General features: G+C 40.0%; 1 protein-coding gene across 3 annotated transcripts in view; it reads right to left on the bottom strand.

The window, feature by feature from the left end:
* Positions 1–2,221: 2,221 nt before the first annotated feature.
* ABCC3 (ATP binding cassette subfamily C member 3) overlaps positions 2,222–13,448 on the bottom strand; it is a 78,935-nt gene continuing 67,708 nt past the window's right edge. For all 3 annotated transcript variants that reach the window (XM_032785149.2, XM_032785151.2, XM_032785150.2), the window contains exons 26-31: positions 11,848–11,949; positions 10,650–10,796; positions 9,701–9,859; positions 7,492–7,658; positions 6,404–6,598; positions 2,222–2,633 (exon numbers count right to left, since the gene is read on the bottom strand). In XM_032785149.2, coding sequence (XP_032641040.1) covers positions 2,525–2,633; positions 6,404–6,598; positions 7,492–7,658; positions 9,701–9,859; positions 10,650–10,796; positions 11,848–11,949 — 879 coding nt within the window. In that variant the 3' untranslated portion in view covers positions 2,222–2,524. The remainder of the gene's footprint in view (positions 2,634–6,403; positions 6,599–7,491; positions 7,659–9,700; positions 9,860–10,649; positions 10,797–11,847; positions 11,950–13,448) is intronic.

Raw genomic sequence — 13,448 nt, 5'->3', positions numbered from 1 at the left:
GAATTGCAACTTTTCTACTACATAAACTGCTTTCTGTGGTGGTTGGTGTAGGAAATGGAAGACCAGAGAAATGGAAATCACTTCAGATCCTGAGGACAATCACTACAGCTAAAACTTTTCTTTGTCATCATTCAGCCCAATCATCATCCAATGGCAAGTGTTACATCTATGTATTCTTTGAAAAAACCAAGTCAGATGTATCAATCCATGATTACAATTGACTTAAGAAAAATACTGAATGAGATACTAAGAGTAGTATTTATACGCTTAGCTGGCTGTGCAGTGTGAACTAGAGACTTCTTAGTCATTTTCATTTTGTACCAAATAAGTAACATTTCCCTCTCAATCATGCTTCTACCGGCCTTATCCAGAGCCAATGATAACGTACAGATTAGGCCTGTCAAGTGATTAAAAAAATTAATTGCAATTAATTGCGCAGCTAAACAATAATAGAATACCATTTATTTAAAATATTTTTGGATGTTTTCTACATTTTCAAATATATTGATTTCAATTACAATACAGAATACGAAGGCTGTAGTGCTCACTTTATATTTATTTTTTATTACAAGTATTTGCACTGTAAAAAAAATAGTATTTTCAATTCACCTAATACAAGTGCTGTAGTGCAATCTCTTTATCATGAAAGTTGAACTTACAAATGTAGAATTTTGTACCAAAAAACCCTGCATTCAAAAGTAAAACAATGTAAAACTTTAGCGCCTACAAGTCCAGTCAGTCCAAGGTCTTGTTCAGCCAATCACTCAGACAAACAAGTTTGTTTACATTTGCTGAAGATAATGCTGCCTGCTTCTTCTTTACAATGGCACCTGAAAGTGAGAGCAGGCATTCCCATGGCACTGTCGTAGCTAATGTCGCAAGATATCTACATGCTCGATGCAGTAAAGATTCGTATGTCCCTTCATGCTTCAACCACCATTCCAGGGGACATGAGTCCATGCCGATGACAGGTTCTGCTTGATAGACATCCAAAGCCATGTAGATCAGCGTATGTTCATTTTCATCATCGTTAGTCCGATGCTATCAGCAGGAGGTTGATTTTCTTTTTTGGTGGTTTGGGTTCTGTAGTTTCTGCATCAGAGTGTTGCTCTTTTAAGACTTCTGAAAGCATGCACCACATACCTCATCCCTCTCAGATTTTGGAAGGCACTTCAGATTCTTAAATCCTGGGTCAAGTGCTGTAGCTATTTTTAGATATTTCACATTGGTATCTTTGCATTTTGTCAAATTTGCAGTGAAAGTGTTCTTAAAATGAACATGTGCTGGGTCATCATCTGAGACTGCTATAACATGAAATATATGGCAGAATGCAGGTAAAACAGAGCAGGAGACATACAATTCTCCCCCAAGGAGTTCAGTCACAAATTTAATTGATGTATTATTTTTTTAGCATACGTCATCAGCATGGAAGCATGTCCTCTGGAACGCTGGCCGAAGCATAAAGAGGCATATGAAACATGTCTCTTAGCGACTGGCTGAACAAGAAGTAGGACCGAGTGGACTTGAAGGCTCAAAATTTTTACATTTTGTTTTTGAGTGCAGTTATGTAATAAAAAACCCTACAGTTGTAAGTTTCATTTTCATAAAGAGATTGCACTACTGTATTTGTATGAGGCGAATTGAAAAACACTATTTCATTGTTTATCATTTTCACAGTGCAACTATTTGTAATAAAAAATATAAAAGTGAACACTGTACACTTTGTATTCTGCGTTGTAACTGAAATAGTTATATTTAAAAATGTAAAAAAACATCCAAAATATTTATAAATTTCAGTTGGTATTCTATTGTTTAACAGTGCAATTAATCGCGATTAATCTTTTTAATTGCGGTTAATTTTTTTGAGTTAATCGTGTGAGTTAACTGCGATTAACTGACAGCCCTTGTACAGATTCCTACTGACTTCACCAGGCTTTCAGTTGTTTAGTTCTATTTGGGGGGCTTAGACTGGTGGGAGGAGGAAGGAATGTTATAGACCCTGATTCTGCAAGTTGTTTTGGCCCAATGAAGCTCCATGAAGGCACTAGAACAGGTTGCAGTATTGGGAATCCAGCATCCAACACTTTTGCCCCCAGGATGTTTACTTACACAGGTGTGAAACATTCCTGGATTACTTTCTTTTTAATGGCGTCATCACAGAACATCATCAGTCTTCCCATTTCAGAATTAATGTGTTTTATACAGAAGACAGACACAGATGTATTTTATATCACTAGTTTTAATTTAACTAATGCTAAACCAGAATACAATACATGTTGCCTTGTGATACATACATTTCCTTGGCAGGATATTTGACATTCTTTTAAGAAAAAAAAAGCAGTTAATAAAATACTTTATGTATATATAAAATATTTTAAAAAATATAAAATTCATCTTATCATCATGAGTTGTAACAATTCATGTATCACAAGTTTAGTCTATTACAAAGACTGTTCTGTAAAATACAGTACATTCATGAGTCACTTTTGGGATAAGTCAGTCGTTCAATGATATAAAAGTCTTGCTATGCTAGTCCAGCATCTTTAGCCATACCATAGAAGATACCCCTTGAGGCTATAAGGCTTGAAGGTGTATCAAATTCAGCTATTGTTCCTTTGTCTAGAACGAGAACCCTGTAAAAACAAAAGCGGAAAACTGATATTGCAGAAGCTTTCCTTACAGAGAACTCAATTCCTTCAACAATGAAATCAGGCATTTTTTCAAATCTTCTCTCTTTATGCTGAATCATTTTCACATGCTGCAACGCAACAGGCTAGACATAACACCTCAGTGTGAGTTTATGCCTAATTTACAGAAGTGCCAAACGCCCACAGCCTCCAAAAAAGTCAGTCAGTATCTCGGAAATTAAGGCCATTAATTCCATGGCCGTACCAGTCTCCTAGTAGTAATAATCCATTTAAAAAAACCTTTAACATGCAATAATTCTATCGAAGAACATTATACCCATTGCTGGTCAAAACAGATCCATACAGGAACTGGAAATGCCTCAAAGAGGTTGTGAGACTTGTGCAGTGGCAAGTTAACTAACACAGGACCTGCTCCTAATTAACCCAATGGAAGCAGAATCAGGCCCACCTATTCAGTTATACTGCTTTAGCTTTACTGTTCATAACCTGATTTGTAGGTCTAGAAGCATAACAGTGTGACAATGAGAATTTCTGGTAATATTTTGATGATTCCTGTGCATGCCTCAGTTTTCCTCTGTACTTAGCATTGTTACCCAGTGTTGGGTCACATAGCTGTCTGGGGTGAAATGAATGGATCATTAAAGGACTGGCTGAAACTGACCCATATAAAAGGAGAAGCTGGAAGACAATGTTCACACCTAGCAACCAAACATCAAGAGGAAAGAGGTTTCTTTCCACCTCTTAGCAAAGTAGAGCAAAGGACCCAGGTCAAGAACAAAGGGGAAAGGCATCAGCTGGCTGGGCTAAGAGTCACATCTGCTCTTTTTTTTGACTGACAAAGAGCCAGAAGGGATTCCATGGCAACTTGGCTGGGTAGAACGCTGGTGGCCAGAACGAACTGTCTTCACCATTATTGCTCTATACTAACCTAAAGCATAAGGTGAGCTGTGTGTCAGTTGATTAATAAACCCTACTCTGTTTTGAAAAGGCTGGCTGGTGTCACTGCAAATACTTGTTGAGGTGCACTGGTCTCTCAAGACAGCATCTCTTGAGGCTGCGTGGCCTACCCTTAAGGAGGAATGGGCATCTGGCATGCTGAAGGGGTTTCTCGGAGGGACTGTTTAAAAGCTGGGGCATAGCACAGATCCTGTAGATTTGATAACAGGATCGTGCAAATTCACTGAGAGGCAAAGTGGGGCCCTTTCGACTGTTTCTTTTTCCTCCAATTATATGTAGGGTGACCATATTTCTTAAAGTAAAAACAGGACAGCCTGGGGCTGGCCTGCCCTGTCCCCACACCGCCCAGGCAAGAGCTGCTCTCCACGCTGACCCGCCAAGCCCCGCGCCAGGCAGTAGCCACCGCTCTCCGTTCTCCTGCTGACCGACAGTGCTGCCTTCAGCTAACCCCTCTGCAGTAGCTCCCATTCTCTGCTCTGCCTTACAGCCGGGACAATCCACAGTTTTGGTGAAAAGTAGGGACAGCTAGGACAGAGCTGAAAAAGGGGGACTGGCCAAAACGGGACGGATGGTAACCCTAATTATATGTTAATGTTGGAACATCATGTTCCACTCTGCATCATCCAACAGACAGGAACTCAGAGCGCACCCTTCAACTTCACGCAATCCTGCTTTTACTTTTAAGAAGAGGAAGAGAAGAAAAGTTGGAGATGGACTTACAGAGAAGGGAAATGGTACAGGAATTTCAGAGGTTTCCCAACACTCAATACTCTTAACATTCCTATCTGCATGCAGGGTTACACTGTCAAGAGAACTCTTCGGGAAAGATGGGCTGCACTGAATTTGAATTCTGGCACATTGCAGAGCAGGAAACGAACTATACCACATAGCAAATTCACGCTAAGGCTAACGCCTCTGCTGTGTGAAACAGTTCTGAGATGAGCCATCTGTTGATTCCGTTTGATATTGACTACTGAGTTTTTGATGAAATTACAAGTTTAGTTGATAGAATGAATAGCAACTTTGATGATCATTTGCTTGATAAAGATAATAATGCTGATGTAATATAGTTACACTTCTGTAAGGTACTTGGTACCAAAAAACATTCCGATTAAACTTAAATGATAAAAAAAACCCAACATGGCTAAAACCTGACTGATTGGTCTCAAAACATACTTGCAAATGGGAAATCATCATTGAGCGGGTGTATTTCACTTGTCCCTACATTACGTAATATTTTTATTAATGATCTATGTGACAGGGTGCTAGCTAGGAAATCCTGAGCCAGCCCTCTGTCACACCAGATCCAATCAGGAAAGGGAAATTGGAGCTAGCTGAGTAAGGCCAGGCCTAAGTGGCAAATAAGGAACAGCTGCCGGCCTCATTAGCCAGGGGCTACATAAAAACTGACAGGAAGGAAGCCAGGGGGAGAGGAAAGGGAGGAGCCAGAGAGGTAGAGGCCACTCCCCCCTGCTGGCTGCAGAAACAAGCAGTCCCTGAGCCTGTAAACCTGATGCTATCTGTAGCTACAAGGTGGTGGGAACTGGTACTGTAAATAAAGAGCACAAGTGATTGCATCAAAGCAGAGGTCTCTGGCTGGTTTGTGGGTGCAGAAGGGACAGAAGAGACAAGGACCCACGGGTGCCCTGTTACAATCTGGAAAAAGATATAAAATAATTACTGATCAAGTTTGCAAATGATTCAAAGATTCAGGGAGCGGTACATCATGAAGAGGACAGGTCACTGGTACAGAGCGATCTAGATCACTTGGTAAGAGTTGCAAGCAAACAATATGTAAGGTCAACAAAGAATGTAGGCTGGAGGACTTTATCATGGGAAGCAGAGTCTCGAAAAGGACTTAGAGATGATGGTGGATAATCAACTAGACATGCGCTCTCAGTGTGACATTGTGGCTAAGAGAGCTAATGCAATCTTTGGATGTATAAACGGGAATATTCAGTAGGAGTAAGGAGGTAACATTCTCTCTGTATTTGTCACTGGTGCAAGCATTAATGGAATACTGTGTCCAGTTATGGTATCCCACTTCAAGAAGGATGTCGAAAAACTGGAGAGGGTTCAGAGAAGAACAATGAGAATGATTAAAGGATCAGAAAACATATCTTATAGCTAGACACTCAAGGGGCTCCGTCTATCTAGCTTACCAAAGAGAAGTGATTTGATCACAGTCTACAAGTACCTACATGGGGAATAGTAATTTGATAATAGAGGGCTCTTCACTTTAGCAGAGAAAGGTATAATATAATCCAATAGCTGGAAGCTGAAGCTAGACAAGTTCAGAATAGAAATAAGACACAAATTTTTAACAGTAAGAGTAATTAATCCCACACTGGAACAACTTACCAAGGGTTGTGGATTCTCTATCACTTGAATTTTTTAAACCAAAATTGAACGTTTTTCTAAAAGATCTGCTCTAGGTCAACCACAGCTATTGGATTTGAAGCAGGAATTAATTCAGGGAAGTCCTATGGCCTGTGTTATACAAGGTCAGACTAGATGATCACAAATGGTCCCTTCTGGCCTTAAAATCACTAATCTCTCTACAAATTCCAAGGGAAAGCCGGTATTGGTGTTCAGAAATATGGATTGCAGAAATAAATATTCTTGATACAGGTCAGAAGACTTTATGACTTTGTTATGGATTTCAAAGAGGCACTGATTAAAAGCTCTCTCAGATTTGTCAAAAATGTCTGCAGGGTGATCAGAAAAATAATTTTTTTTTCAGAATTATGATATTCATTCTATATATTTACCATTAATTGCTCTGCTTTTAAGCTTACCTTGTATAATCCATTATTGTGTTCAGCCGATGTGCTATTGTTAGTACAGTGCAATCTTCAAACTGAGTTCTTATTGTCATCTGAATGAGATCATCGGTCTCGAGGTCGATAGCTGCAGTGGCTTCATCCAGGACTAGGATTCTTGTTTTCCGAAGGAGGGCTCTTGCCAAACAGACAAGCTGCCTTTGACCGACACTGAAAGCAAAGACACAAGGTTTTTCACAGACAGGCTTTTTAATATGCATGTTAGAGCTGGTTGCTGACAGGATAAAGTTATTAGACAAATAATGTATTTGTCCAATATTATTCAACTACCTGTAGAGCGAATACAAAAAGTGAAAAATTAAAGAGAAAATTCATCAGATAAATTATTTGATGAATAAACAGCATTATTCAACCAGCTCTAAAACACGTTTACTTACCAAATACCATACTACAAATAGTAATGAGCATCATTTCTTTCATGGCTCTGAATGACTATAGCTAGCATAGGCTTGTTATGCAAAGGGCCTATAGTGGATTTGAAGAAGCAGACACTTTATCATACTGTAGTTGCTGTCCTACTGTACATTCCCAGAGGCACTTTCATCAAGTCCAGCATTAGCAAAATAGCAGACTGGCAAAACTGAAAGAAAAGTTTAGAGTTGTGAGGTGGGTTTTTTTATTTTATTTTTTTCCCCAGTGAATTGAGTCCTTATAAAAGGAGCTATGTTGGTATCTTTTACTTATCCAAGAAACAGGTATAATAAGGACTTCCCTCACATGCCCCACCAGTGGGTCTCAACCTTATCCCAGAGACCATACCTTTGGGGTATATAAGGGAGCAGAGTCTTCACCACCCATTTAGTCATTGACTGCAACAGTTCATCATCATGAGCCAATGTTTTATCTTCACAGGTTGTATTTGAACATTCCTGAGTTCTCTTTTGTACATTTTAATTGAACAGAGCCCTTGAAGACCAGGCCCTGACTTAGAAAAGCATCCCTATTCAGCACATCCTGAGTCAGGGGCTCAGTAGAGGCTGGAGCACAGAATTGATATTCCTTATGACACCAAACCCCTGAGGGTGTCTCAGGACATTCATTACCTGAGATTTTCTCCTCCTTCTGAGCATTCGTACTCCAGCTTATCGGGCTTACTGCTGACAAACCTCTTCAAGTGCGACAGCTCGAGAGCTTTCCATATTTCATCCTCGGAATATTTATTAAATGGATCCAAATTCATTCTCAGCGTTCCAGAAAAAAGAACAGGGTCCTGTATAAATAACCCATTTTCTTTAGACGAGAACTTTAAATGTTTTACATACACAAGTGATAACATTTCAATGATCTGCTTTAGGATATCCAAGTTCATTAGTAGCGGCATCGTGGTAGCACCTACAGGCCTCAATCTAGGATCAGGGCCCCTTTATGCTATGCATGGAATAAGCAACAATTTCCTACCCCAAAGGTCTTACAATCTATCATATGATGAGAGACAATAGGTGGATAAAACTAACAGAGAGATGACAAGGTAGCAGTGAAGAAGTTATGATTAGCATAAGCAGCTGTGGTCTTAGCACACTAAAACCTGATCCAAAGCCCATTGAAATCAATGGCTGTATTTTCACTGATTTCAGTAGCCATTGGACCACATTCCAAAGGCCTAGCAAGCTTCAGTTTGAGCTCTAAGAGCATTTTAAATATAATCTGTTGTGGATTTGGCCACAATAAGCCAACATCAAAATGAACATCAACATTTGTGCTCTCATAGCAAAGGGTATGTTAGTTTATTATTATCCTGTTTGCCACAGAAACACTAAATTACATTGAAATACAAGGTCCCAGCTTAGCAACAACATATTATAAATAGAGCAGGGTTAATTTTTTTCAGCTAACAGTTTATTTGTCAAAAAATGCCACTTTGGGATGTTCAGAACTGTTCACGAATTTGAGTGAAAGCTGGCAAATAGTTTCAGCTGAAAAAAAAGTCTAAATGTTTCATTTTGACATTTTAGAAATAAAATGTTCTGACATTTTGTTTTGAACTGTTTTGTTATGAAATTTAGTTACATTTAACTAAAAACAATGCTCCCCACCTCCCAAAAAATTAAAAGGGTAAAAAACACCCAAAGATGAAGCAAAATGTTTAGTTTTTGGTTAAGTGAAACATTTTGTGCAACCTGAATTTTTTTTATTTGGTTTTGTTTTTCCTTTCAGCGAGAAAAGCCTCCTCCCCCCCAAAAACGGTCACTTTGGGTGGACCCGAAACAGGAGGTTTTGGGGGGTGTATGTGGATTTTTCAGGTCGGCAACTGAACTGAAAATATCAATTATTTGCCCACCTCTAAACTGTAAGCTCTTTGAGCCAGGAACGGACATTTTTTGTATATTTGTACAGTGTCTTGTGCAACGGGCCCCTGACCTGGTTGTGTGTGGCCTCTAGAGGTTACCACAATATAAATGTTAAATAATGATGATAATATTTTCATGCTCACAAACACTCACCTTAGAAAAGGATATTGACTTTCAAAGGATGTAGCATGGCTCCATAGGCCTGATGAGGAATCCTTGAATTCCAGAACAATATTCATTTCCTAACAACAAGGCATAGCACCCATTCCACATGGGTAACTTTATTCATGGGAGCTCTGACATTAAGTGAGTCCAATAGGACTTCTCTTCTGTGTCAAGCAACTCATGCAAGAAAGTGTTTGGAGGGTGAGGCCCACACATGGAACTGATATTTCTGTCACTGAGAGACTTTAGGACATGCCTTTGCAAGTATGCTATTTTCCCCTGCTATAGTACAGTCTGTAAAAATCCAATAAAACATTTAAACTATACAAAAAATAAGTCACCCCCAATAATTACATAGTGTTAATATAATGTGTAAACTTTAACACAATGTAACTATTAGAAGGGTCAAATTAAATGGGACATAGCTAGGGCTACTAATTTACCCTTTCTCTGTTCTTTCTGCTGAGTTTATGAACCCCAATCATGGAGTAAGGTTAGAACTAATTGCCTTGTTTACTTTTGTGAAGTCCAACAGGGAACAGTTACCTACACTATAGTCCTCTTTCACAGCTTGATTAAATCCTTTACCTTGACTTTCAATTTACATCTGAAGCATCCTCAGCTGGGAGTATTACAAAACACAGTCATGTAAAAACAACTTGATTCTACTGTAGATGTGTACACATACGTAAATATCAATTACTGATTTTGTGGGTACATTACGTAGTAATTTGCTGTTTGCTAAGTTAGTAGAATTCAGACCCTTTACGATGAGACACACAGAGAGGCACTGACTTACCTGAGGAATAATTGTTATCTTGGATCGCAGGTCATGAAGACCAATCTCTGAAATTCTCACACCATCTATTTTAATTTCTCCCTTTACAGCTTCCAAAATCCTAAAGAGGCAGAGGGTCATGGAGGACTTCCCTGCTCCAGTTCTTCCAACAATTCCAATCTAAAACATGCATTGGAGAATTAGGAACAAAGCACATTTATAAATGGGGTATTAGCTTTACTGAAGGAGCAATTATACAAGATCTGATGTTAAGAAGAGTGACTAGAACCTTACTGTGATCCTCCTCACTCCCTAATGGTCCTTCTGTCCATTCTGCCTCAAATTATTCCCAGAATTTGAGCAATATCAACTATAAATAGGTACATAATGTATGAATTTGATGATGTCATTATGCAAAATACTTATTCTCACATCTAGAAGGTAGCTCTAGAGCTAAACATCCAGAATGGGAGCCAGTCTTTTTAACCTTAGCTTCCTAACTGGGGGAATCTCCTAGGAGAAACAAAATAGGATTGTTGGGGAACATCATGCAAGGCCCAGCACTTTCAAATATACTGAGAAGGAGCAAAGCCCACAAGATAAAGCGTTTGCTGGATGCTTGGGTAAGAACAGAGGCATTTGGGCCAACAGGATCACCTCCACCCATGCCAAGAGTTGTCAGCCTCAGGAACTGACTGGAATCTCTCTTTATTCAGGAATGGACTATCCCTCATTCACTCACACACACTGTATCTCAACAGAGGCAGTGGCTGTAGCAACTTCTCAGGATGTTTCTAAGGCATTGTGAATGCATCAGGCCAGATTATCAGTTGGTCTAAATGGACATAGACCTCAATGGAGCTGTACCCATTTAGCCTAGCTGAGGATCCAGCCCATCCTCTTTTGTTATTGCAAATCCCATGTGTAACATTGGCAACAGATTCACATATGATAAATGGCCGTACTATACCTTTTCTCCACCTTTCACTCTGAGGCTGAGGCCTTTCAGCACCAGATCCAAGCCTTTCCTATATCTTACTGAGTAATCAATAAACTCCACCTCCCCCTGTGCTGGCCAGTCTTCCGGTGGCCTCTTGTCTTCAATTATCCAGGGAGCCTAAAGGAGAACAGTAGCTAGAAATTATTCCCTTAAAGTTTTAAAAGCTGCAGGCTGCGATTTAAAATATTAAACTTTTAGAGTTACTAAAATCCCACCAGGAGACTAATTCACTTCTGTCTGCTTATTATTTGATATGGTGGAATAATAAGCCAGAAAAACAGATTCCTTCACTTGCATCCAGTCTGGTTCTTCTAGTTTAGGACTACAGAACTATCTCAACATATAGGACCAGATCCTCAAGTGGTATAAGTCAGTGTAACTCCACTGATTTCAACAGAGCTATGCCATTTTACCCCAGATGAGGATCTGGTCCATAATGCACTCTTGTGGATCTTGTCTGGCTTCCTCCTCTCTGCTACCATATCAAATTGAAGCACCTCATCTTCAAGCCCTTCTCTAGTTCTGTATACCCTAATCCTTACATTCCTCTAAATTACAACAAATGAAGTCCAAAACATCCACAGAGGAGCTTATTTCCAGGCATAACTGTCTATCTACCAAGCTGCACAACTGTGTTTATGCCAGTGTGTTTTGAGAAAAGCTGGGACGCAACCGCACACTGCCTCAGCTGCAAGCATCATGGGCAGAGGACTGAGGTGTGCTTCTGAACAAAACTGTGGGAGACAGGAGAACCGGATAAGGTGATTAAGAGAAGAACCTATACAGAGCTGGAGAATTGTGTTACGACCTGCCCACGAGCAAAGTCAAAACACATGGTTATGAACAAGGTGTTAACAATATTATACGTAGACATGGACTGTGGGCCAAGTTTTCTGTTGATGAAAAATGTTCCACTGACTTCCGTGGAGTTTCTCCCACTTACAACTGCAGAGAATGTGGGCTCATGTATGTTACAGCCTGTTAACAAAGACAGTAAAACTGAGTAGTACAGACAAACCCAAACTAGTGTCTAGAACATCATATTTGTCTAGGTTACACAGTCAGGTCCTCAGAGCAGGGTCCTCCTCTGTCTAAGTGTTGAAAGACACGTGGAAATTATGGATTTCTGAGAATAAACATGTTGATTCCAAACAGTTCAGGAGCTGACCTCAGTCTCAGTTTCTGAATACTCTTTCACCCTCTCAACAGCCACAATGTTGGATTCTAGGTCTGAAGTCATCCGCACCATCCAATTCAGAGACATTGTCACCTGGACAATATAAAGAGTAAAATATCATCCCTTAGAGAATAGCAAAAGTACAGTATGCTTTATAAAATGCTGTTCATAATTAGCTTTGTGTTAAGACTAATAAAGACCATGGGGCAAGAAGTTTACAGAGAGGAAATACGGGACTTGGAAGACATGGGTTGAATTTCCACCTCTGCCATAGTCTTGCTCTGTGACTTTGGTTAAATCATTTCTTATGATGGAATCCACAAAGTTACTTTGGTTCCCAACTTCTATTTGGGCTCCTAATTTCAACTGAAATCAACAGAATTTAGGCAGCTAAACATACGTTAGAAGTCTCAGTTGCTTCGTAGATTCCACATCTCTCTGTCCCTCAGATCCCTATCCCTAACATGGGAATACTACTTCATTTCTCCCTCCTATTGTCTGTCTACATATTTAGACTGCAAGCTTTTGGGGGCAGGGACTGTCTCTTACTGTGCATACATATAATGCCTAGCACAACTGGGCCCTGACCTTAACTGGGAGCTCTAAGTGGTATCATAACGCAAGTAGTAATTACAGAGAAGTATACTGATCTTGGACAGTCTTCCACTGGAAGTGACCAGGATGGACTATGTTTTCAAACAGTAGGGTCAAACCTACAGATCACCATTTTGCTTTGACTTTGCCAGTTAAATCTGCAGCATTTTGAGGAGCCTTGTATGCGAATGTCTAACCTACTGCAATTCCTATGAGGCAATCAGAATGGAGACGTCTTGTATACTACAATTATCGGCAGATTCTTGAAGGCCTTTCCCTGACTATCTTAGCATCTGGATTGTTCCTTTTAAAGAAAAAAAGATTTGTTCTAATTTTTTTAGAAATCTTTGACTGATCCCCAGAGGATGGAAACCAAGATGGCTCTCTCCTGGCCCCCCACCATTCTTTCTTTCCCTTCACTTTTTTGTTCAATTGTCTTTTTTTCTGCTCTCCTCTTATTTTCAAGGAAAACATCCAATGAAATATAAATTAAGAGACGAAAGATTACAAGGGATAAGTATTTATTGGAGAGCAAGGCTGGTGCAGTGGCCAGGGTGTTGGCCTAGGACTTGGAGGCCTGGGGTCAGTTCTCTGCTTTCCCACTGACTCCTTGTGTGACCTTAGGTGAGTCACTTTGTGTCTCTGTGCCTCAGTTTCCCATTTGTAAAACAGGGACAATATCACTGCCGTTTTATGGGGTATTGTGAGGATAAATACATTAAAGACTGCGTGGCACTCAGATACTACAGTAATAGGACCTACATAAATACCTAAAGTAGATAATTACTGCTTGTCTCTATTGGTATATATAGAAATTCAGGGTGTTGTGGCAAATTACCGGTACTGTTATGCTGGGTCTCGCGCTTTCTCTTCTTTGGGGAAGGTTCAGGGCGCCATTGCTTGCCTCTGAACCAGTATTTTAATTACCCCACTAGTGTCCTTGAGGAGGGGAATGGAGAGGGAGGGACCTGGGCCTGCCCTCTTCTCCAGGTCCCAAC

Source organism: Chelonoidis abingdonii, chromosome 13 (assembly GCF_003597395.2).
Source record: "Chelonoidis abingdonii isolate Lonesome George chromosome 13, CheloAbing_2.0, whole genome shotgun sequence".
In the NCBI taxonomy this organism is placed as follows: Eukaryota; Metazoa; Chordata; order Testudines; family Testudinidae; genus Chelonoidis; species Chelonoidis abingdonii.
Note: the sequence above shows the minus strand (reverse complement) of the source record. Positions and strands in the feature narration are given on the sequence as shown.